The 25,678-nt window shown below is 38.3% G+C and overlaps 1 protein-coding gene across 1 annotated transcript in view; it reads left to right on the forward strand.

Annotated features, from left to right (window-relative positions):
• PTPN13 (protein tyrosine phosphatase non-receptor type 13) overlaps positions 1-25,678 on the forward strand; it is a 117,520-nt gene that overhangs the window by 47,882 nt on the left and 43,960 nt on the right. Inside the window, exons 7-9 of the mRNA XM_064651678.1 lie at positions 9,651-10,214; positions 19,896-19,991; positions 21,697-21,796. Of these exons, the coding sequence (XP_064507748.1) occupies positions 9,651-10,214; positions 19,896-19,991; positions 21,697-21,796 (760 nt within the window). The remainder of the gene's footprint in view (positions 1-9,650; positions 10,215-19,895; positions 19,992-21,696; positions 21,797-25,678) is intronic.

Genomic DNA, 25,678 nt, shown 5'->3' on the forward strand with positions numbered 1-25,678 from the left:
TCTGAAATGGTTGAGAGTAGTTGATTTATATTTTAATTACAAAAACGTTCAGTTAGGATGCAGTGTCTGAATCTCTGAAGGGCTGTGGAGCTGAATGTGTGTCTTGCTACTGTGTGCTCACTTGCCTTCTGGCTCTGCCTAGGATTTCCAGGTGCCAAGCAGAAAAGGTTCCCTGCATTGTGTGTGCTTGTGAAATTACTGGGTTGGGGAAGAACCAGCAAAATTAGGGGTTCTTGGAGACTGAGGAGTCCACTTGGCTCAGCTGCTGTCAACCAGTGAATTCAACCCAGGGTTTTAAACAGCCTTGGTCAAAATCACTCAGTTTCTGAAAGGCCTCTCTTTTTTAGGGAACATCACATTACTCAAATAATATTTTTGAAATGAGTGAACTTGATAACCCCCAGACTACAGAGTTGGCTGTAGAGATGGGGGGGCAGAGAGTCCCCATCCTCTAACACCTGTTCCTCTTAAGCTGATTAAAATTGCATGCATGTGTAGAGTGTTACAGATAATGTGTGGCACCCCACGGAATAAATATTTGTGCATCACTGTTCCACTGCAAACATTACATTGTCTGCATTGCTCCAAGTCTGGTCTGTTACGAGTCTTTTTTTCAGAAGAGAAGATAAATGGAGGTCACTCATTCCTTTATATTTTAAGCTCTGCCTGTCCTGCTTCCACTCAACCTCTTCCAATTTCTCTGTATCACATTCACTACCTGTGTAAGTCATTCTTTTTCTCCCTTTCCTTAGAAGGTTTACAACCTTCTTAACTTCCCCAAAACCTTTCCCAATTCTACGTCTGTTATCAGTCATGTTTCCTGGTATGTCTTAATAGCATCATCTTACTTCTTTTTATTTTGATCTTAGATATGTTCCTTGATCTCCACTTTGCTGAAACCTCAGGGAATTGTAAAATACAAACCAGTACCTCTCACATAACCAAACCAGTTCCAGCTGTTTTCAGTTCCATTTTTATGCTGATGTTATGTATACTGAGACATGTATTTGAAAGTTGGTGAGGACCCAGTGAAATGGGTGTCTGATATTTATGAGGCAGCTCACATTTGATTTAGGGCAGTTTAATGCTTGTTATTTCTTTTTCTGCAATGGTATGCTGGTTTGCTGGTGCAAATTCTGTCAATGGTAGCGTGGATCAGCTGCCCTGAGGGCACTGCTTTAAATTTCTGGGAAAGCGAGCTGTAGAATGTAATGCTAATTATTATACTGATTGATAATCTCATAGATTGAGGAGCCACAAGTAGAAGGCCAGATGAGAGTTTAAGAAAAATGTAATGGTAAAAGAAAAGAAACCAAAAGAACTTCAGCTCAGAAAAGCATAGAGTCTTTTTTCCTTCAATTATCACTGCTGTGATAATTATTATTGTGATAATATTATTGCTGTGATAATATTATTATTGATAATTATCAATTCTTCTGCTGTGTGCAGCTGAAATAAACACCTCTTACTGCATTTGCAAAATGGCAAACATTTAGAAAGGTAGGAAGCTATCAGACAGGATTATGGCTTTGAGTGAACTGCCTTTCTAATAAGTTAAAGTTATGTCAGTTATCTTTTATCTAAGTGCTTGGGTTTAACTACCTCTGAGGAGACATTTTGGTCAAGTTTAGCACTGAGACAATTGGAGAGGGCAAGGGAGGTGCACATAAGGATGTGTCTGACTTTACTAGTTATTTTACTGATGTATTTAAGGAAATAAAGGTGGTGAGCAGAAGTCTTTTCTGGAGAGGACAGAAGACTGGTCTGATACTTATTGAGGTGAAGTTCTGTTGAGTCATTGTGAAAATCTTAAAGAGAATTTACAATGAATCAAATAGCTGTCTTTTGGGGAAAAAGCAACATAGGGGTATGGTGTTTATTGTCAACTTAGGGGTATCAGTGTGATACACTGAGCAGGTAACTTAAGACAGCTGATAAATCAAGCTAAGTTCATGAATATAGAGATGGTTCAGTAAGAGAGATGTGCTTCTAATTGGAGAGTAGCCAGCTAATACCTTAGATATTTGCAGTCTTTGGAAATTGCTATGATTTTTGCCTTAATTGAATTTCATTATTTTTAGGATCAGTTTTCTGCACAGTATTAATCCACAGTTATCATTGCTGGGGCTTTATTGTTGACTTAGGATAAATGTTTCGAAATGTTTTTCCACCTCATCTGTTTAAATCAAATTTTTTGCTCTTCTAAGGTGACAAGGTTGGATATTTACAGCTATTCATTTCCATCTTTATGTCTTGAAGATAATTATTAAATTAATAAATAGCTTTGTGTTAATGTTTTCCCCAGTTAAATTTATGTTTTGTCTCTTTTGTGACTCATTTTCTCTGGCTATCTTGGTGAATGAGTTTTATGGCAGGGCTGACTGCAGAAATAATTTATTCTAAATTAATATTACAGAATGTTTGCTTTTAGTCAGGTCATACTTGGAACATAGTGTTTAGGAACTGACTTAGCCAGCAGAAGTAGAAGCAGTAAGACCTGTCATGAGTCATCTGAACCAAGGAGTGTTATTTAATTTTTGTACTCAAAACACTTTAGACCTTAAGAGTCTTTACATCAAGAATTATTTGTGGAAGTTACTTGACTAGCTTGATAAAATTCTTCTGATGTGATGAAAGAGTAAATAAGTGCTAAACTCTTTCAAATATAAAGCAAGAGTTAATTCACTGGGTTACTCTTCACCACAAACTATCCTTCAAAAGGTTGTGTAGGCTATTTAAAGCCCAGTTGAAATCTCCATAACTTGTACTTGCCTGGCAGCCCTCTTCCCAGCCATCTAATAATTGAAATCTTGCACCTTGTGTGTTTGTTTGCAAAGTTCACCTTAACTGTGCACAACAGGAAATATTTGGAAATAGAGATCAAAATTGTTGATGTTGATCAACTCCCTGTTTCATGAGACTATATACGCTATCAGATGCAGGAAAAATAGTAGGTGCTCTAAACTGAATAAAAGATGCTGAGGCTCAGTGAAGTTAATTTTAATTTTAACAAGAAATGCTAGTGCTTACTTACTGTTCTTCATGATGTCAATTACCAGTGTAGCTGTCCAGAAAAAACTCTGACCAAAAAAAAAAATGTACCCTTTTGCTTTAGATCTAGGGAAATTGATTGTGGATTCTATTTTAGTTCCTGTTCTGAGTGAAAATGCAGCTTCTAGTCTATAAAGAAGCAGTTTATAGTGATGATCTCCATGTGTGAACTGAAGTAGCTTATGCATTATGTTGCTAAATCCAAGCACACAGATTAAAGCTATCAAAAGCTACAGCACAAACTTAATTCCATTGACTTGAAAATTACCTCATCTGGAAATAGTCTTTTTTTTTTTCTTTTATTTCCCCTGTCTCCTCAGTACTAGAAAAAAAAGAATTGAGTAGGTGGAGAATAACTTCCAGAGTTCAGCAAAACCAAATGAAAGCCAGATGAAGGTTTCTTGTTGAATAAAAAAAAAAAAAATTACTTTTTTGCACTCCAAAAACTATGCCTGTTTTCTTCCAGTAAGTGTTTCTGTTTGCATCTAGCAGTACTGGTGGTTTGCCTTGGTTGAAATCTTTTAAATTTAAGTATAGTAGCTACTGCTATATGGAGTTTCCAGCCTGGCAGTGTTGGAAATGCTGTTACAGTGCTGCTGAGGACAAACTTAGAACTCTGAAGACAAAACAAGAGTGGACTCAAAGATCAGTGAGGAAACCAAACCAGAGATGTCAAAGGCTGTCTCTGAGCAGAAAAGCAGCTGTATCACTGAGCTTCTCCTGGGGTGTGCAGAAATCCAGGGAGGGAATAGCTAGGTGGACCTTTTGCCTACCTGGTTGAGAAACATACCCCAAAAAACTGAGCCATAAACCTGAGGGAGAAAGAGCAATGGTTGCCTGAGGAAGGGAAGAGGTAAAATGTTGCATTTATGAATTATGAAGTGCTACTTGGCAAGGATCACTACCACTGTTCTGAACAAAATGCCTGGTTTCCGGAGCTATTTGGTGTTTTTTGATAGAAGAGCTGTGTCAGTCCAAAGCAGAATGCAAATTGTTATACAGGATTTATAAGTTGGTCATTACTTCCAGTGCTTTCAGCAGTCCTTGTGTCCAGTTCATTTCTTTCTTCACAAAGAATGCATTGTTTAGGAGTACTTCTGTCTGAAACTTGGACTTTTCTCAGCTATTTAGAAAGTAAAAGAAACGAGGAGGTGCCATTCCTAGCAGTCAACCCACAGGCCACATCTGGCTCTCTTGTCTTCTGTTTGGCTCTTAGCCTGCCCCAAAGGGATTGCAAACCCAACTCCTCCACCAGCTACCCACTCATGTTTGAGAAACTAACCACGTTGTCTTGGGAGAAAGAGTTTTTTCTGTTGCTTTGTTTTCTGCACAAAGATGGTGTGGGAGATGTTTTTTAAACTCCTGTATAATAATTTCCTGTCTTCAGACTTTCCAGTCTTGTGCTTGTGTGCTTTCATGCACATGTGGGCAATCTCTCCCTGCCTTCCCAGCCCCCATCTCTTCCTAACCACCCCCCACTCTTGTGTGTGTGTATGTACCTATATCCACAAGTTGAAATTTGTAATAGAGATGAAAAAGATATTCCATTTTGTGCAACGAGAAGGAAGAGGAGTCAGAAAGACTTTAAAGAAAGTTGAGCTGCGTTTATTCAGTAAAAACAGATACAGTATGTGGAGGTAGTAACTGTGTTTGCTTTTACATAGTATTTGATTAATTGCCTTTGTGATCAAGCTGGTACACAAATAATTGCAGATAGACTGGATTTAGTCTTTAGTTTCCTCTTGCTCACAGGAAAATCAACCAGATTACTGTCAGTGTAAGTGAAAGATGGTCTGTGAATGACACTGGTGTTAAAAAGGGTATAGTTGCATTCATAGCTGAAGACACCAAAGGAAGAAGGAAGCAGATCTATGGTTCTTTAGCAGATGGAACATCTGGCAGTTGAAGGCGTGTGTGGAAAACTAGATTTTCATTTTAGCGCCACAAGGGAATTTAATTGTGGAGTCCTGGTGATTAATTGCTGTTTTTATTGTATATATTCCCTCACTGTATATAATATACTTTGGAATCATGCAGTTACTATAATTGCATTTGAATTATTTACAGTAATTATAAATAATTACACTAATGTAACATCAAGTAGAGGATAAACACCCAAGGGCGATATGTGAAATCAAGAACCCATACGCTCAGACGAGCAAGAAGAGTTTAGTTCAACAGAGAAGTAACTGAGGAGGGGGAAAGTATGCCTTTTGAAGTTACTTATGTGCTGTAGCATTTTAGTTGCTCGATGGCTCCTTCTGTCACCATCACTGAGAAGTAGGGAAGCATTTCTCTGTCCTGTTATACATGTGGGTGACTGAAGCATGGAGTAGCTCTGTGTGGTCTCAGGCGAAATACTTAGTGTCTTTAGTGGAGCCAGGGTACTTGGGAGAGGTCTCCAGAGTTTCCATTGAAAATACAAGCCTCTTTTTTTTTTAAAGAAAGATCATAACATGAGTCTACCCATGCATTATAATTCAAAGCCATACAAGTTCCATTATGCAGTCAGGTTCATTTGATCATTAGCTGGATCTTTATTTTCTGTAGGTAGATTTTTGCTGGTAGTTCTTCCCTTTATTTTTCCACTCATTTCATCATAAAAGCCACAGGAAGAAAAGTTGAAGGATAAACTACATATTGGCCTAATGCATTTGGACTAGAGTATGCCATTCAACTGAAAATCCATGTGTTAAAGAAGGGCATATTATTCCAGTCTGCTCTGTTTTGAAAGTGTACTGTTAGATGAAAGGTAGACATATGAGCCTTGTGCTGAAAGAGACTTACTGCAGTCACTTAAGGCCCTTGATCTAATTAATGGTGAGGTAGTGTGTTGAGGAAGTCCAAGATAAAAAAAGGGAAAATACCTTAACAGTTGATTTTGTGACTTTCAAAGTCTGTAATAGTACTTCAAAAAAGTAAGAAGGGATGAGGACAGATTTAAGTCACTAAAAATAGAAAAAATTGGCCTGGACTGGTTGCTGGTTGCCTAATTCAATTTTACTGCTTGTATCTGCAATTGAGTTGCTTCTGTACTGGGAAGTCTTGTCCTTTATCCTTGGCCTCTGCTTTCTGGTGCCAAGAGCAGCATGCATTTTTGACTGGTATAAAGTACAGATCTCAAAGTGCTGCTTTGTTTCAGTTTGCCCTCTCAAGATGCCCAACTTGAGCAGGCTGTGCATCCCTTGCCCCAAAATCACTTCTTTAACCTTCTCTGAGGATGATTTTTTAACAGCTCATGTTGGCACTGTGAGTCAGTTTGGGCAGAGCTTGTTGAAATGCTGTTATGCAGAGAGGGGTGGGGTTTTGCAAAGGTGGGGAAAATTGCCAAGACTGGTGAAATGTGGGAGTGGGGAGAGTAACAAAGGAACGATGAAAGATGTCCTAGAGAATTTTGCAGTCTCAAGACTGAATACTAAGGCCAGCTGTAGATTCCTTTTGGTACTACGTTAAAATCTTATGCTGGCTGCATAAGTCAGTGTGGATATGAGTTAGACCTGGAGAGTGGAAGAGCAGTGTGGCAGTGTAATGCCTCCTGCTCTGCTTCCTGATGGGACAGCTCACCTCCTGTCTCATCATGCAGTTAGCTGGTTGAGTGGCAAAGCTGTAGCAGTGAATACTTTCCTAGTCACTGCTGATGAGATAATGTTCATGGTGTTTGCTTTTTCTCCTGAGGAAGCCCCAGGTGGGTGGATGACTTGGAGTTGGGGAATAGACAGCATTTCTTGCGCGTCAAGGCAAAGGAACTTGTGTCTTTTGCACCTCTGCATGAACTGGAAATAGTTTCTGTTACATCTGGTCTGAATGCTCCAAGTCCATGGAAACTACAGCTTTGGTGAGGAGGATGCTATAGCACTCTCAAGCACCCTCACTGAGAGCTGAGCTCTTCCACTGCAGTTCTCACCAGCACACAACAGATAGTTTTATAAGTCTCTGGGCTTGCTGTGGTGAGGATACCCACTGGTACTAAAAGTACAGGTGTGACTCTTTTCATTGGATATGATTGGATTAATTGCAGCAAGATAATGCTTCAAGTGAGGAGACCTAAATGATCTTTTGAACCAGGAATGTTCTGAGTCATGACATGATGTACTGAGTAATCCTGAATGTATATCCTTGGTAGTATATTGGAGTTGCAGCTGTCTGCTTATTTTGGGCTTTTTTTCTGCTTTGTTTGCCCTTGTTTTGTTCAATAAGGTTTCAGCATGTAAATACTTTCAGTGTTGCAGAAATGGTTGTTTGGTGTTTTTTTTTTTTACATTTAAAAAAATATATGAAAACTCTGTAGAGGAGGTTGTTTTTGGTTTTATTCTGCCTAGAATTATCTTGGAACTCTCATTTCTGGGGAGGATTCTTGGAGCTCCTTTGGATTTGTGTTTTTGGTGATTATCTATAAAACTAAACTGCACTGTTCAGTTTTTTGTCTCACAAATGAGTGAGTTAGAGTCTTGTATAGGAATGTTTGTCCTTGGTGCATGCACGTGAATGTGAAGTATGTGTTTGTGGAATGTGTAGTGTGCTGCTGCTTTAGATGGATAGTGGGAACTTCACAATGAACAGCTATTTTTAAAAGGCTTTTTTGTGTGTGTGAATATTATAGGTAGTTCACCAGCCTTAGGAGGATGTATAGTCTGAGAATAAGATAATAACATAATATTTACCTGACCACAAAGATAATTATGTTTAGTTTAGGATTAAAGCTATATTTGTAAAATATATGTGTCAGATCCTTTTAGAAGATGAATTCATTCTCATTGGCAAAGTGGTTTTTTTTTTAATTGTCTTGGCTAGAGCATGTGGGAACTGTGTAGTTTCTTACAGGACAATCCGAACCTGAACATTTTGCTGTCATATATTTTGTGTGTTGGTAAGAATGAAGAAGTTGCTTGGTTGCATTTGGCTTTAGTCTTGCTTATTTTGATTGCTACTTAAATATCAAAGAAATAGAAACTGAAAACTAACAGCTCAGCCCAGCCCCTCTTCGAGTATCAGAGTTGAAAGTTGTTTACACTTTTAAAAGCAGAAAGCTTTTAAAGCGTTACTGACTACATTTACGAACATCCCTAAAGCATTCTTTGAAATTCTGTTTGAAAGGATAACACTCTAGATAAAGATCATCAGGAGCCTGTTGTGCGAGGGGGACAGTTCATTTCAATCGACTTTGGAAGAGCAGCGGGCAGCACTATATAGCCGTCTTTAAAAGCAATAGATACAGCACAGTAATTTACTTTGAATGACTGCTTGCTTTTGCAGTATCTGCTGCTTCTTAGAGGATGTACATGGGAATATCACTGTAAGGAGGGAGCTAGCTTTAAGGAAAATATCACATGCCATACTGACTCCAGCTGGGTGAGCAGGCATTGCTTAGGCAACCCAGCACAGAATATTTTTAGTTGGTTTTTCTATTCGAGAGTATCACTGATAAAGTGGAGATTGCCACACTGATGCAGTGTGTATCCTGCAAATTGGAGAGTTTAGAATCCCTAAGAATTTTTTCAGTGCACTTGATCAGTTGGAGATATGAGTAGATTATTGCCTATGTGATATCTACAGTAGACGTGGGATTTTTGCCACTCTAATAATGAAGAAGCATTAAAAAATTTTAGTTTGCTAGCAGTTGGGTAGTCTTTAGGTTTTCTGTGAGATATTAGTCTTATGGTTATAATCATAATCCTTTAACTTTGACCTCAGAAAGACTTAAGAACATGAAAGGTAAACTTGCAGATTATCTGTTAATATTAAGAAATTTGATTATACTTACTGATGTTTGTAATTAGTTTTGTAAAATCAGGCTAAAATTTTATGCCTGAGACATACATGATCATTAAAACTTCTCGATGACTATGAAATTATATTCTTCAGAGACTACATATTTCATTGGTATTATTCCACCTCTGACAGTTTCTTTTATTCTGGAAGTAATTTCCGTGTAAGGGAGAGGAAGAAGAGAAACTGTTCCTAAGTATTGGTGGATCTATTTATTGATGAAAATGGAAGGTGCAGGCTCGTAGAGTCACTTTGATCTTGGAAACTTGATTGGTTTTGTTTTAGGAGTATTCTTTATCTGGAGATACTGTCATCACCAAAAATAGTCATTAGAGGAAGATCCAGGATTCTTATCATTCCTAAGTACACAATCATTCTTTTCTTACTACTGACGCTATTTCAAGGAATCTGTAAATCTATAGAACAAACCTGGACTTGTTATTGAAAATTGTAGGCGGTGTATTTGGGTGTGACAGGAATGGCTGATTTCAGTTTGATTATTAAGTAGTATTTTTGATGATAATCCAGACTACTTTAAAAATAGAACTAATGAGAAAACAGCTTCCAGCATGTATGTGATAGCTTGGAGTTTTTCTGTGTTAATACTGAATTATAGTAGGCCTTACATTTTTCTTGAGCACTTCAGAAATAAAAGAAATAAAATGCTCATCATATGAAGTAGTTGGAGTTCTGTCTTTGTTGACTTGAGGCAGCCCTTTAAGTATATTTTGGATGACAAAATCAATGCTAAAGTGTGTATTCAGTATACAGTTGTGTTGGACTACTGTGTATTAAGTAGAAAATTACATGTATGAAATGTCTCCTTATTCCAGGAAAAACATCGGCGACTGATGCACCTGATGAACACAGAGGTCACTTCTCTCAGCAGACCACACTTAACAAAGGACTTAGCAAGTCTATGGGATTTCTGTCCATTAGAGGAACACAAGATGAAGAAGAGTTTTTCCAGGGCATTTCTGCAGATTATAACTCAGGACAGGAAGATGTTTTCTGTCCTCACAGATGTAAAACCAGTGAGTTTGAGAAAAAAGGTCACCTTCATACAGATGTCCCTCCCAAAAGGAAAATATGGGCTTCTTCCACAGATTTGCTTTGCACTACTGACAATGCAGCTGAGAGGAACCATGCTGGAGGCTCTCACAGGCACAGCCATCAGTGTGAAACATTTACAGTACGGACTTCTACTACTGCTAGAAACAAGGAAGCAAGGTACTCTGATGGGAGCATAGCACTGGATGTCTTCGGACCACAAAAACTGGACCAAACGCGCCATGTGCCTGAGACATCAACTTCTGCAGCAATATCAAGTGCCTTTGACAGGATAAGAGAGAGACAGAAGAAGTTGCAGCTTCTGAGGGAAGCTATGAATGTAGAAGGTTGGTGAAGCTTTTTGATTTTCTAAATATTCCAGTCATCAAAAAAAGTGTTCATTGTGATAAAATTGAGTTCTCTTGTAGCAGCTCTTGAAACTACAGAGATCTTTGCTTTGTCTTTTTCACATAGTGAAATCACTGAAGCATCTGTTGCCAATGAAGATAAATGTGCTTGCCCAGGTTGTTTACTCAGTGAGAATAGTTGATCTCTGTAAGTCAACCAGTATCAAGTTGATCAATTAAAATTAGAAAGAAAAAAAGAAGTTGGTAACAGCTCGTTGTCAAATAATTTTCCTTGAAGAAAGATCCTCATCTCCAGCCATTAGTGATGAACTTATGCTACAGAGGAAAGGCAGAATTTCATCTCCAGATCTCTCAGTTTTTGTGCTGTATAATTCCAGACTTAAGCCCTTAAATATGAATTTTTTAGGGGCCTCATGTTCAGGTCTTTACTTCAGTGGGAATACTTGATAACAAGTTCCATCAGTTCATGACAAGAATGCATGGGGAAAAAACAAGTTTTTGTAGTTGTTCTGTGAAACAACTTTCTTTTTTACAAGTTTTTTTTAATAAGTTCTGTGGAACTTATAAAATTGTCTTTGTGCATAACCCTGTTAGTGGAACTGCATATTTTGTTTGCTTTGTAAATGTGATGTGATTTGGAGGGGTTGTAAGTTTGAGACAGTTGGATAGAAGCTGAGAGCAGAGCTGGATCCTGCTTGTGCTGAGCAAAAAAGCATAACTTGGTCGTTTAAGGTATATGGTATGAGAGCTGTATGTACAGAGCTAAGTCAGTCATTTATTCAGAAATCCATAAGTTTGAAAACCCATGACTGCCTGCCTGTTGTGTGTCAGAAGTAACTGTGTGAAAACACACCCTGCTTTGGCCTCCTTTTTCTGCCTGAGGTGTAAACACCTCCTTATTAAGGAGAGATGATAAAGCCTTTTGTCAAGGTTGAATTTCTAAAAATGCCTGCTCATGCCCTTTGTGGCCACCTTGGGAGATGCTTGTACTGCAATTAGCATGGCAAGCCAGTTCTTTCCTATGCATGTGAGCCTTTTGCTCCAGAAAGGAGGAGTGTTACTGGAATGGCATAGGCAGTTTAAAAAGCTGCTGTGATTTCTGTGCAGCTGGAGTTCTTAAGTGCTATCAAATTAGCATCTTCCAATGAGAGTTATAATGTGAAGGAATGAACACAGGTGAAAGCAGCACTGTGGAGATAACATTGTTTATCTCTATAGGAGATGTCTGAGGTACAGGGAAGGTTAGTTGGGTTTTGGTATAAGAGTCTGAAATCAAAGGGGACCATCTCAAGTATGTGAGTCAACTGGGATAGCTGGAGATAGGCAGCTGACAAAGTTTAGGAGGAGGCCACTCCCAGTATTGGGAAAGCTCAATAGCCTTGTTGTTCAGGAGTGCAGCTTTGTGCAGGCTTGTGTTGCACAAGAGCAAAACCAAAAGCCTGGCCAAACCCATTGATGAGCAATGGGTTTATCATTCTCATTCAAGCAGATTGGGAGATGGCAGAAAACAAAACATGCCCGTGCCTTGCAAACTGAGATAGGTCAGGTGTATGAAACTACTGGATTCATAAAGGGAATGGGTGAAAGTGCAGTCAAAGTAAACTGGGAGCTGGGATTTAATAGTCACAGAAGCTGAGTGACAAATGGGTACACGGAAGATTGAGGCAATAGCTAATGACTCATTGCCCATCCTTCTGAATTCACAGTCACTACTTGATAGAAAAAAACAAAGATACTTTTGCAGCAGATAGCTGGGTTTCAGAGTTTTCTACTTTCAAGGAAGGTACATGTGTTTCACTCTTGAATTGAAGTTAGGAGTGCATACTTTACTATTTTATTTTAGGCTCTCCATTGTTGGGGTGGTTTTGGTCAGTTAACTACTTAAAGAAAAGTCTGGGACCAGAACCTAGTTGTGAATATGAACTTTTAATGAGAGGCAGTTTAAAGTATATTTTAGTAAGATGGATGACAAATACTTTTTCACATAGAAGTTAGTTGCTCTTATGTTTTATGGGGCTTGAGAAGCCTGACTGGAAGTATCTGTTCTGCCTTAGTGAGCAAATTCATGAAAGTCTTAATACATGAAGTCTGTTAGTCTGTTAAGACTTCTTTCCCTTTCATTTTCCTTTTTTTGTTCTGTGTTTTACCATTCCTTATCTCACATTTTCTTTACAACAGACAAGTCCCTTGAGATCTTTCATAAAGAGTCATTTGCTAGTTTCATCTGTCAAAGAAATGAACAATACAGTCTTGAGTGTTTTTGTGCATTGCTGTTGTATGCAGTTTTGAAGCACTTAGTAGTTAGAAAGATATTTCCACGTGTCAGTGTCAAGTGTGCGTGGAATTGCTCTTCTGACATAAACCCAGCCTAGCTGAGAGATATGAGCAACTATGTGGAAAACTGTGGTGTAAAATATGTCAACTGTCTTGATAAAGGTAGTGGCAGTTTCTTGGACAGTGCTTGGTGATGCAAGAGTATCCTACTACCTACAGCTGGTGGTCACATAGCAGATAGGGGGGCACCAGTAGAAGCAGTGGAAAGAAGTCCACAGAAAATGACAGCAAATATTGTTCTTTCTCTGTGTCTACAGCATGACTTCAAACAAGGGGTAAGGAAAGGAAAAACGGAGAAGAAGTTATTTTGTAAGACCACGTAGTTTGGAGTGAGGGTTCAGTTCAGGTTGGAGGGGGAGGAATGAGCAAGGAGTCATGGTAAACAGGGTTATTTATGGTTGACTGTAGTAGAAAGGACACAATCAGCCTTCTTTTTCGTAGGTCTGGGGATATTTCCAGTTCACTTGAGCCCAGGTCTAGGTCACAGTTAAACCTGTGTAAATTGTATTAAGCCTCTGCTTTTGGCCTCTGCTGTTTTTCTGTTTTGGAATTTGAAGTGTCATTGGACTCTCTGTGGGTTGAACTTGGCCAGATAAAACTTCCCTCAAACTACAAAGGAATTTAAGTGACATGTGGCGTATTTTTCTTTAACTTATTTTGGGTTAAGCTGGCAAACTTTTTTGTTATTCGTAAAACCTTAAGGAGCTGACTGCCTTGGAAAAAGAAAATGTTCTTATGCACAGGCTCTGGTTTGCCAAGCTTTCACTCAGAACAGATTTTTACAATCCAAATTATAAACTCATGAAAAAGCAGAGTTTATAGTGGAAAGAATGACAGAGCTTTAATTACAGCTGTGCTGTAGTACTTTGTAGTGAGCTGCAGACCATCTGAAGTGCACACTATAATCTGCTGTCAGAACATCTCAGATTTAGCCTCGCAAGCCTTCCAGTGTCATTGCAACTGCCTTGCTCTTGAACTTGCTGTTTTATATTAATCTGCTGTACAGTTTCAGGCTTGAGGTTGTTTATCTCTTGTCTGTTGAAGACGATTGTTTATGATTAGGTGCTACTTAGCCAGATAGAGGCAAGGGAAAGCCTGCTATTTGATTTCAGGTATAGACAATTCTGATCACTAAGAACAGACTCCAAAAGCATGTGTTAATCTTGCCAGGAGACGGGGGAGTAAGTTCTGCATCTTTGCTGTTTTGTTCACTCTTGTTTTGTTATGGAGGTTTTGTGAGATTAGACAGAATTATTTAGAGCTGTGAAGTTGTTAAGTGTTAAACCCAAGCAGTTTACCTTACCAGGAGAGCAGATTTTGTTTTTGTTGTTCTTTTGAAACTTGGGAATTGTTGCTTGGCACCGGCTGATAGTGTCCTGTTTCAGAGAGAAAATAACATTCTACCGTTTTCATTTTGCAAGCCTGCCTTGTCCCTCAAGACCGTGAAAGTGTCATCTATTCTCCCTTGCTCCAGCTTTCTTTGCCTTCTCACCCACAAAACTGATTCCTTGTTTATCTCAGACCTACCTCCAAATGACACAATAGTAAGGCCTTGTATGATGGCCTTGTATGAATCTCTCCTTTTGCTTAGGCAGCTCCCTCTACCCTTGTTTTGAGTGTATGCATAATTCAAAGTGAATGGGTTTATATGTTGAGTGAATGAGTATCTTTTTTTTTTTTTAATTCAGATTTGTTTATGAGGATGTTGTAAATGAGATGCACGAGGTAGCAAGACATAAAGATTGCCTGTGTCCTGTTGGGATACAGGAGCACAGAACCAGTTAGGAGACTAGTGATGTAGTTGGCTGTGGGTTGAAATAGCAGACAGGATACCAAAAAAGCTGATCTTGCTGAAGTTCTGGAATGCTGAATCCAGGAATGGATTTAACAAGCCTTTGTTAAATGTTTTTGCAGTTGGGAACCAGGTGAATTCTAGAGCCTCAAGTTGTGTTTATTCCTCTTTTTACCTTTATTTTTTTCCCACTGAAATTATTAAGTCCTCAGGTTTTGGGTTTTTTTGTCCACTTATTGCTCTCGGTTCATACAGTCAGGAAGAAGAGGCAGTAATATTCCATTTTTCTAGAGGTGGGTCTCTGCCTCCTAAGTCTTCTGTGTGTTTTTCTTACAAAACCATTTTCATTAGCTACTTTGAAGACTCATCTGAACCCCATTTATAAAACTCCCATGTTATGATAGCCTGTGTTTAGCTGGGAAAGTTACAGCTAAGGATACTCCAAATGCCTGGGTTTGAAAAGCTCACTTAGTTTGAAGTTGCATCTTTGAACAAGGAAAATTTCTGCAGGTAATCAGGCACCTGTTGGTAGCAAATTTATTCCAGCAAATTAAGCCCCAGAGATTTGAATTTGGGAGCCTCTGAAGAAGTGGGTTAAATGGAAGATTGGATTTAGGGCAGAAAAAGGAGTAGCAGCTTTACAAACTTACTACTGTAAATTCAATGAAGTGTGCATGCCTTCTTTTTTGTCTTGAATTGAATGTACTCAGTTCATGTGTGGGCCATGGGAGTCATCCTCAGTGGTACATCTGTTTGCATGTGAAAGCAAAGGAAGGTGCAGTTTGCACATGTCTCAGGATCATTGTGCTGCAGTATGATTTAAATTCAGTGGTGGCACAATGGATTCTCATGTGGTTGGTATGCCTGGTAAAGATAAGGTTCAGGTTGAACAGTATTCAGAAATCATACTAAGGAATCTGAAAGTTACTATTTCAGTTGGAAAACTTCAGTTGTTAATTTTACTGGGGCTACAGCAATTGGCTTTTCAGGGAAAAAGAAAGATGTTTGTGGGATTTCTCTAAAATATAAGTACTCTGGCATCAGCCACTATTATTTTGTTCTGAATTACATAGCTTAACATCAGGTAATAAAGCAGCTCTGACAATTCTATAATTGCACAGCAGAATGGCATCCATTTTATCTCATCTGTCGAGCTTGCAGCAGCTCACACAGTCTGGGATTGTCAATTTTTAGTCAACTTTTTCAGTTGGATAAAACATTTAAATTAAAACAAGCAAACAACTTTATGGTACAAACTCTCAGTTTGTGCCTGTGTTCATTTACATACCTTACCCTAGATGGCATGATCCAGATCCAGAAAAGAAGGGTGTCTTTCTGAGGACAGGACCCTGAGTTCTTTCCAAACCCTGGAGTTGTTGTGGTTAATCTTGCTGTTTTCCTTTTCAGCCTAGCACTAGAGATGTGTGTTTTCTGCAGTTTTACAAGGCTACTTTTCTCTCTATAGATTAGATCCTGCTAGGCCCTCTGCATCAGATGTCCATTAGGCTCCCTGGGGGATTTGCCTGGATGGCTGGGGACTTGGGCTGCATGTGGAATACAGCTTTTTCATTTAGAACATGGGTGGTGGAAACCTTGGAGGTTAAAATGCTCCCCTGAGAGGCTTAATGGATCTGTTTCCTTTGTCAGTTGTTGGATGTGAATCCTTACCAGGGATTTGATCTGGATCTCTTGTGTTCTTCCTGTTAAACCTATGCTGCCTTGCATCATTCAAGCTTTCTTATATGAAAAGAGGAAAAGGAAAATTGATTAAACTCTTGGGAAAGAAGCAAGTCTTAGCCTCTTCTAAACGATAGTTAATGTGTTTCAAATGGTATTATCGTACATTCTCCTGTAATAGAGACACCCACCAGTGAACCTCAAAGGGCACACAAGAGCTCCCTCCCTGTCATGAAACTGTCGGTTTAATTCTTCCACCTTCTCCGTGCAGCCAGTAATAATTCTGTAATGATGTGTATTTGAAAACCTGGGTATCTAATGTGACTCGTGTTCAGGATAATGAAATTCCAAGCTAAATGCAGTTCTCTGATTTCTGTTGAAGTTGGCTGAGGTGAGGCTTTCTGTAAATTACTTGTCTGGGCTTGCATGTCTCGCCTTGCGTAAATAACTGTGTTTTGTTACTTTGTACTGCATGAGGTGCCTGTGGGGTTGTGCTCTGCTGCTTTTGATAGGGAGTTTGAATAAAAACACCACTGCAGCACTAAGCAGCACAGAAACAGATTCTTCAAGTTGTAATGCTTCATTTACCTTTGCATTGTGGTGCTACCACGTGTTAACTTAGATTATTAGTACAAGCTTGATATATTTATTTGAGTTACAGACTCTTAAAGCATGCTTAAACTCAGGTTTCATTTTCCACTGAAGTACGAAATGGTTCAAAGTACAGTAAGAGACTGTAATCTAAATACTGAAGTGTTAAGAAGGGTAACTGATAGAATTGGTTTTGCTACAATGTGTTTGATGTTTATGGAAGTTAAATCAATTCTGAAGTCTCTCTTCAGTCACCAGAAATTGAAGAAAACCCAAACAAACAAGGAACCAAGACAACAAACCAAGGCCGTTCAAAATTCACAGGGAAAATTGCAAATATGGGAGACAGGTTGTTTTGTTGTTGTCTTTAGCTTTTGTTGATATTGTCTTGCAGCTTCTTCCCAGCCAAACAGGTTAGAAGTTTGTCCTCATTTTTGAAAATTCTGTATCAAAAGCTTAACTTCAATTTGATCCCAGAATTGTAACTTTGTGACCCTTGAAAAATCCAGTTCTTAATTAGAAGTTTAGCTTGGACGTGATCCAAGTGCCTTCTTTGAAGTTAAATCCTAATATAATATGTTAGAATTGAGGAGAACTTGCTGGAGGAGACGAGAGAGCATAAATTATTTGGGTAACTTTGTGAGCATTATAGATAAAATAGTCTCAATATTTACATTTTAATTGAGTATTTGCAGGTCTGCAGTGCATATTCTCTTCATGCCCTAGAAAAGATTGTTTGGTTAAGAGGAAGTACAGTGTTGGGGGGATGTGTAGGAGGTGTACATAGACATAGACCAGCAACAAACTGGAAGGCAGTTACCAAAGAGAAGATGCCCTAGCAGCAAACAGTTCACATCTGTATATATTTTCTCTACACCAAGAAAAGTGAAGAAAAATCTAGGGCATTTACGTGGAATTTCAGGATGTAGCTTCCAAATTGCCTCTAAACTTTGCTTGATAGTCATCAGTGCAGCCCTGCATGGAAAGGTTGTACAATGCCTCCAGCAGATGAGAAGAATACCTTTGCTTGCATTACTGAGTTAAGTTGTATGGTCTTGGTTAGGGAGAAGGGTGTGACAAGACAGGAGGGTGGTCTTCTCCTTGTGAATGCTGGGATAGTAGGTTTGAGCCTAGCTGGGACTTCGGGGGAGGTCTGTGAAGACAGTGAGATAAACAGTGATTGGAAATCTTACTTTATGTTTCTTGGCTCATGGACTTACTCCTTGGCCTACAGCAGGACAGCAGCTCCTGCTAACAGGGAGTCAGGGGAAGTCAAACACCCTGCAGAGTCACGTATCACACCACCATGTACAAACACTTGTCTCATGTTTTAACTGCCTATTTCTGTTTTACCACATTACTTTTTTTTTCCCCCCAAAATTTTAATGTCTTGGAGAACCAGAATGTAGCCATAATTTCTGTGCAATTTGAGAAGCCTAGGCTGCTGACTAAGTGGAAAAAAATAAATCTGTTTAAAGTCTCATGTCATATTTTATTGTTCCCTTTCCATCATCTTGCTTCAAAGTCAGTTCAGCAGACTTGAAAAACCTACAGCTAATAAAACTACTGGGAAACAAGAGATCTGGTTCTAGTTAAATGTTTTGGTATTGTAGCCCCAGTATCGTGTTTGGATTGATGCCTCACTTAAAGGGCTGGGAGCAGTTTAAAAATAAATCTCCAAAAGCTACCCACTGAATTTGGTTTTTATTTCCCTTGTTAGGCAAGTAATTGCTAGACTGGGGGTAGATTTCTTTGTTGTAAAATCCAGAATGCTGAAAGTAGCCATTGTGAAAGATTGAAGCAACCTCACTGCTCCCACACCCCTCCCCCAGTGAATTCTCTTCATCTTGCTGTAGATTAGTTTGCATATATGCAAACCATATTGCTCATTTCTGAGAGTAATGTGAAATGTTAATTGGGTTTTATGCTGCTAAACTGTGCAACTGGGGTGGGCTGCTGGGAGCTGTTGGTTTCATGGGTTCATTGGCAACTTTGCTTGCTTTTCCCAGTTTTCTTAAAGAATCCCTGCACAGCTCAAGTGAGCTGATCCTGGCTGTTGAGAAGGAAGGTTTTGAAAACAGATAGTCCAAAGTGAACATGAACGAGTCTTCAGTCTTGTTCTACTGCATTATCTTATATCTTTTAATGCTTTTTTCCTATTTGGAATTTTCCTTGCTTCTGTATGAAGTCTAAATGAGTAATATTGTTGACTAACTTGTTCTCTGACCTAACACAAATTATGCTGCAGGTTTATTGTTCTCTCAGAATTTTTCACCAGGCATTTTGTTTTCTGTATGTGGGAAGTTGGAACTTCCAATTTCCTTTTTGCAGCCTCCAGGCATACCTGCTCATGTATTCCCCATTTTGTATTCTTGCATTGTATGTTCCTTGCTATAGTGACTCACACTTGTTTTCACAGCAGTTACATGTGTTTTTCTCTTTATCATCACTTCTGTTTTCAAAAACATGAACTGTAGTCAGACAGCAGCCTTCAACAGAGAAAGACACCAGAAGTTTTCTCTGACTTTGACAGTGAAGCATTGGTATTCTGAAGATTGCTTCGTGTTCTGCTTTTATGCACATTTTTTGCTTGTTTGTTGGCTTGTGCCAAAGTTCTGGGAGATTGTTGCAAATGTCAAGTACATGCCCCCTTCTGTGGAATCCTGTGCTCCAGTATGTTATTTTAATAATCCCCTGAGAGTAGGAAGTGAGACTGCTGTATTGATTTCTCATCACATCAGTTTAGCTGTTCTGGTTAATTAAATATCCTCTAGGGGTTTACTAATTGATTGTTAATCATATTTTGTGGATGTCAAAGATGAGCTGAATATTAATTTTCCAGTGCCTGCTTTGTCTGTGTGGATATTTTTCTTTTTTACATCATGAAGAAAACAGGAACCAAGTTGTGGTAGTTGCTTTAGACACTGGAGGTGCACGTCAAGTGTTTATATCAGTTTTGTTTGCAGGAGGGGTCCATTTTTGTCTTGGGTTTTGTTGGGGTTTTTAAAATATTAGTTTTAACTTTGAAGTGATGATGAGAGAGAAGTTCAGAGGAGGTGGCTCTGTTAGGATAGCCAAGAGGGGCCTGGCAGACCACAGAACCCTCAGACTATAGGAACAGGATGGAACTGCACAGCAGTGTTTGCTTTTAGACTCCATGGTCACAGATGGGCATTTTAACATGTTTTGAAAAATATTTTTAAAAATTTCAAACGTTCATTTGTGTTTGATTTTTGCATATCTGATACCCTGATTTAAACTTTCAGAGCCTTTGAGAAGGTACAAGTCTTATCACAGCGACGTTTATAGTACTTCAAGTGAAAGTCCATCTGTTATTTCTTCGGAACCAGATTTCAGGCAAGGTAAGACCTATGTTTAAAAAAGGGAAAAAAACCCCACCAAACCAAACAAACAGACAAACAAAAAACCTAAAGAAAAAAGTTCAAGATGAAAAACAGACCCCAAAAGTATCAAGTTCAGTCTTTAGTAGGAGGCTCAATAATTACCACTGATACAAAGTTGTAAGATGATGTAATTACAACATTGTGTACAGATCAGCATAATTGTCAGTCTGTTCAGAAATGACTTTGACATTTAGCACTCTGGGAGGGAACTTGGTAGGAAAAGCTGGAAACGGTTAACTTTTTACTAGAGTGGTTTTTTTAAACTTCATGCTGTCTTCAGAGGCACAAAACCAATCGAGTTATAAGTGTACAATAACAGTAAATTTCAAAAGCTTTGGGACATACATGGTTTAATTATTTTTGTATCAGTGAGTTTTGCTAAGAGGGTTAAGTTTGTTGATAGTTTATATGCCAAGGATTTCACTGTAATGCAAAAGTACTACATAGTACAGGCTGTTAGTATGATAAATTTAAGTAATTTCTATTAAATCAGTGGCTTGAAAAAGCAGTAAATGGTACATAGGGTTGTTCGCTGATATATGGCTGGAAAAACCATCTTAGTGAATCATTATAAGTAATGGAGGCAAATCATGGTGTGAAAAATTAGTAAAGAAAACAATAGATAGGCAGCTAGAGTATAGCTGCACTGTATGTATTCTGTATGTACAGAATGCCAGCACAGCCTCCCTGTACTGACTGCTCTCTCAACCTTCTTTGTGGTTGTCTGTCCTTCTGCTTACTGAACCAGAAGCATAAGGAGCAGTAACAAGTATTGAGGCTCCTTTAATGCATTTCCCTTCACTTGCTCGCCATTTAGAACAGACTGCTTAGGTGTTCCAGTCCAAAGTCAACAACTCCTAAGTTTTACAGGCAAGATAAAGCTACTTTCTGGCTACCAGTAGTAGTATTTCTGAACTCAGTAAATGACTGTCAAAAAGACCTATTTCAAAGTCAATGAGGCTGTAATGTGTTCTGCAAGAGCTCTCCTGCCAGCTCTGTTTATTGGGGCTACAGTACAAGAGCAGTAGTTTGCAAAATCAGGCTCTAAGTGTAGCACCTCAGGTGCTGCTACAGGAAAATATGCCAGCAAAGAAGGTAACTACTATGAAGAGAATGGCAGGTTAGTATATTGCCAAAAGAAAAAAAAAATTTTTTTTTTATAAATTATGGTCAGGAGTGAGATTCCAGGGATAAAAATCAGGAGTTCAGTGCCTGATTTCTTACCTCCCTTCTTGTGAACTGGATGCATAATGAGTAGGTGCTCTCTTTCTGTTCTGGAGTGGTTTCTTATGATGTCTCTGCCATGTATGTATGTATATGTCTCAACTCATGGCTGATGAGGAAATGTGTTACCTTGGGAAGGTGTCTATGCAACTGGATGTGGGGGTTTTTTTAATTGTGATTTCTTTTAGGCCTTCCTTACTATTCTTCTTTAAAGGACCATCAGCTATCTTTGTTGGGGGAAAACTGTAAGATAGCTTTGAAAACTGAAATCAACTTTGTAATACTGGTTTGTTTGATACTGTAATGCCATTGTGCAGAACACGTGAATTTGATTCCTTCTAAGTAATCTCATATGACTGAAAAGTCCTTGATTTTTAGATGGGATTACTCTGTGTACTTTCTTGTCAGTCAAGTATTAATTTGTCTTTTGGTTTGTTAGTGAGAAGAAATGAAGGCTTCAAGAGAGATGATGCCAGTGGTGTGTTATCAGGTGCTGATGATATCTCCACATCAAGTCAAGCTAATTCTCAGAGAGCAAGGTAAACTCAGTGAAAACAATATGTCTTGAAGTGCTCTGTCTTTATCAAAGAATGTATTCTAAATCTGCAAGTAAAGATTTTCACTCCCATCCCAGCTTCTGCTTAAGGTTAAAAAAATGGCACTTTGTACTGGCATGAAAATAGAACTATGTATTGCATTCTGAAGTAAAAGTCTCATGATGCACTGTGATGTAGAGGTAAGTTAGGAGTCCAGATTCAGTTCCCATATTTATTGGAGACTGGGTTGAACTCTTATCAAATTGTTATATCTGTCAGAAGAGCAGGGGCTATGGTCTGCTTGGAAATATTTAATTATTTTTTATTGTACTTTTCTAAAATAAATTTTTAGAAGGTATTGATATCAATACAGATTAACTTGTATTTCTTTCATTTAATAAGGAAATGATAATGTTTATTTCTTTGAAATAAGTCAAAAGCTAAAAATTTGGTTGGTTATTCTGAAGAACTCTTACTTTATGTTTTTGTGTTTGAATTAATTTTTTTTAATACTTCAGCACTGATTAGACAGGCCAATTCAGTAATAGTTTATGCTTTTTGACAATTACTTTGCTGTGCTGTGTATTCAAATATTACATCTTTTGAGGTTTTATTTTTTCAAGTGCTGTTCATCCATACAGCTTTAAAAAGTAGGTTCTGCTTTGAACATCACCCTAATACAGCACCTTTTTACAGCAGAAGCATATGTTGCCATACCTGTTATGTTTTGAGAGTGGTTTTATTCTAAAGCTTTGAGAATTTTTATTGACATTGACCTTTGGATGGAAAATTTTCTTCTGGTCCCTGCAAGATACCTAATCACCTTGGAATATTATATCAAAATGATGCAAGTTATTTTTGTTGTAAGGAAAAAAAAATAAAGACACATTTCTTTCCTTCCCTTCTTCCCTCTTCCTTCATCACATTACAACAATGGGCAGCTTTTTGCTTTGTATACTGTAGACCAAGAGAAAGATTGCTGCTGTGCTCGATATTAGGATGTTTTTGACATAAGCTGGAGGGGAATGCTGTTCTATTCTATTAAAGAAACCTGGAGATGTCTGAAGATTGGAGCTGTGTCGGGTGATATGGCAAGACTGACGAATATATCCTCCACGTTCTTTTAACACATAGGGTAACGTGCAGTGAATGGGACTTAGAGCCATGCTTTGAACATGGAGATGAAAGTAAATGAGTGTCTGCTTCTTGCACTGTATTGTGTGCCATAAATGGATCTGAGTAAGGCAGGGTCTCAAATGAACTGTATCTCACTGCAGGTGAACAAGGGAACAGTTACTTGGAAATCTTGTAGCTTTCAGTTATCTGATGCATTTATGCTTATTGGTTTTCTTACTACTTGCACTTTGCCTGAGAAATGCAAAGTAATCTAGAAATGTACATATTGGCATTTCTTGCAGGGAAGAAGTATTTAGGCATTGCTTAACTAAGTCCATACTGGTTTGTTGTCAGGAATATGGTATCTACCCGTGTAACGTCGTATATGTTAATCTGCAGTGTCCAAGCAGTCTTAGAAATCCATCCTGCCTTCACATAAGAGGATTTTCGTTAATATGTGTGCTTTTAGGGCAGACTTTCAAGGGGGTGGGATACTGGTTTATAACCTGTGTAACCCTGTTCAAGAACTGTAAATTTCTGCTTGGTGTTTTATGCTGTCTTAGCACCACTCTAAAATGACAAGGCAGACTGTTACTACTGTGTGTACAGAATGAGCATATAGCTTTCATAACTTATTTATCATAGTTGGGGTTTTTTTTCCCTTTTGATGAAAACTCCCAAGTCAACCTTCATTCTGCTTTGCCTTGAACCCAGGAAATAGCCCATTCAGCACTGTAGCTGTGCTTCAAAATAAAACAGCAGTAATTTGTGGATGCTGATAGAGAACTTTTGTTTCTATTTACAAAATCTTTCAGAAACAGAAAGTAGTATGTGGTATGTAAATGAGTCACATTGTAAATGAGTCATTGCTGTAAATGAATTGGACCTATTACGTGAGTGAAAATGCCAAGGTAAAACAGTACATGGTTTCTCATGGTTCATTTCACATTATTTTTTATTACTATGTTGAGACTGGTACCTTTAATGGACATAATTTGTATACATGTGAAATCTAGAAGGAAAATCTTGATTTGCAACTGTAGCATAGACTTACCTGTTGTGTTTAGTAATAGAATGAATTTTACATTTATGTAACTATACAGTCTTATTTTAAAGCTTAGTATTTTTTTGAATCTCCTGTTTCTGCTTGTTCTTTTCTCTGTGCTTGTGCTAAAAGATACCACTCTGCACTTGCACAGAAATGTCATGGTACAGTACCACAGGTAGTTCTTTACTGATTTTCATAACTGTTTCCCCATTTTCATAAGGTGAATAAGTTTTTTAATAACCTAAGTACCAGAGTAGTATGTATATCCAATACCAAAAAAGTGAGGGCGAAGGCTTGATTTTACTAGCCTTTTTTTTAGACCTGTTCAGAAACATAAAAGCAACCAAAGCAGAATTCAGTCTTGTAGTAATAGTTATATAATACCTATTAACTATGTGATCTGAAGAGAAAACCGTGTGCTCTCTCTATCTTACTACAGCAACTATTAAAACTTTCCAGTGCTAACAAGTGTAAAAGGAATGCAATCCAATAGGGTAAGCAGGGGATTTCTAAGAAAGTAACTTAGTATTTTTATCCAGAACTTTGCATGTTGCTGCTTTAAAATGCTCTGTGTTGCAACAGACTGTGTTTTTTATAACTTAAAACCCCTCGGCTCTCAAAGTAAAACTAGTGATAACAAGTAGTTCCAAGGAGCAGATTCTCAGAGTTTACATGCTTTGGCTGGTCATATAATTCCAAGATTTGTGGAAGTATATGCAACTTAATCCGTTTCTTAAATTCCTTCAGCACTTTGGAGCATGTTTCAGTGTTTTACTCTCTGTTAGAGAGAGATCATCTGTACTTCAGTACATACTAATTTTTCTGATCCTGTGATATGTTCTTGGTCAGTCTGTGTAATTATCCACGGAATTATCCTTATAAAGTTGAGTTGTAAATCAAATAGGGGGATTTGTATTTGAGGGAGTGTTTTAAAACAAAAAAGAGAGCAGTGAAGCTGAGCAGCTTGTGCTGTTTGGGAGAGGTGACCTGTTCTTAAATTAGCAGAAACCATAGATGTACAGCCAAAGTATATTCAAACCCTTCTCGTGGTCTGTGACTGTTGTTATCCTTTAAACTTCTTGGAGTGCATTCCTTGTGGCAATGGCTTGTCTCTTGTTTCCTCTTTGCTTCTTATATTCCTTATTTTTTTCCTTTTTTTTCCCTTTTTTTTTTTTCTTTTGTTTTCTTTTTCTTCCTTTACTGTTTCTTCCTTTTTCTCTCTAGGAGCAGAAGCTGACATGGATCTCTTCCTTCTGTTACCTTTTCCTTCCAGTAGACTTCATTTTCATATCCTTCCTACCTTACCAAAAGACATCCATCCTTTCTCAGTCCATTCCTGACCTTTCCACTGCACTAATCATTAGAGAATGCCTACCTGCTTCCCTTCTTCCAACTTCCTTCTCTGATCCAATACCTGCTAATTTCTTGGTAAGTACACTAGGGGAAGAGTTAATTCTCTTCCCTTTTTTAAAAGCATCAGCCTTCCAGGTGACTGCTCCCCTACCATCTTCAGGTTAATAAGTAACTGTGAGGTTCTCATTTACAGTCAGACACTGCTGAAAATACAGAGTAGCAGCCAGCTACTTGTCTGATGAAGCACCACACAAAACACACTCTTATGATGTTATCTACTAGGAATGTAACTTAGACTTTTTTGTTGTTGTTGTTGGAGTAACAATACTTGCATATTCCGAACTTCACGAAAGAGCTCTACCCATATA

This window comes from Pseudopipra pipra, chromosome 4, assembly GCF_036250125.1.
Source record: "Pseudopipra pipra isolate bDixPip1 chromosome 4, bDixPip1.hap1, whole genome shotgun sequence".
NCBI classification, from domain to species: domain Eukaryota; kingdom Metazoa; phylum Chordata; class Aves; order Passeriformes; family Pipridae; genus Pseudopipra; species Pseudopipra pipra.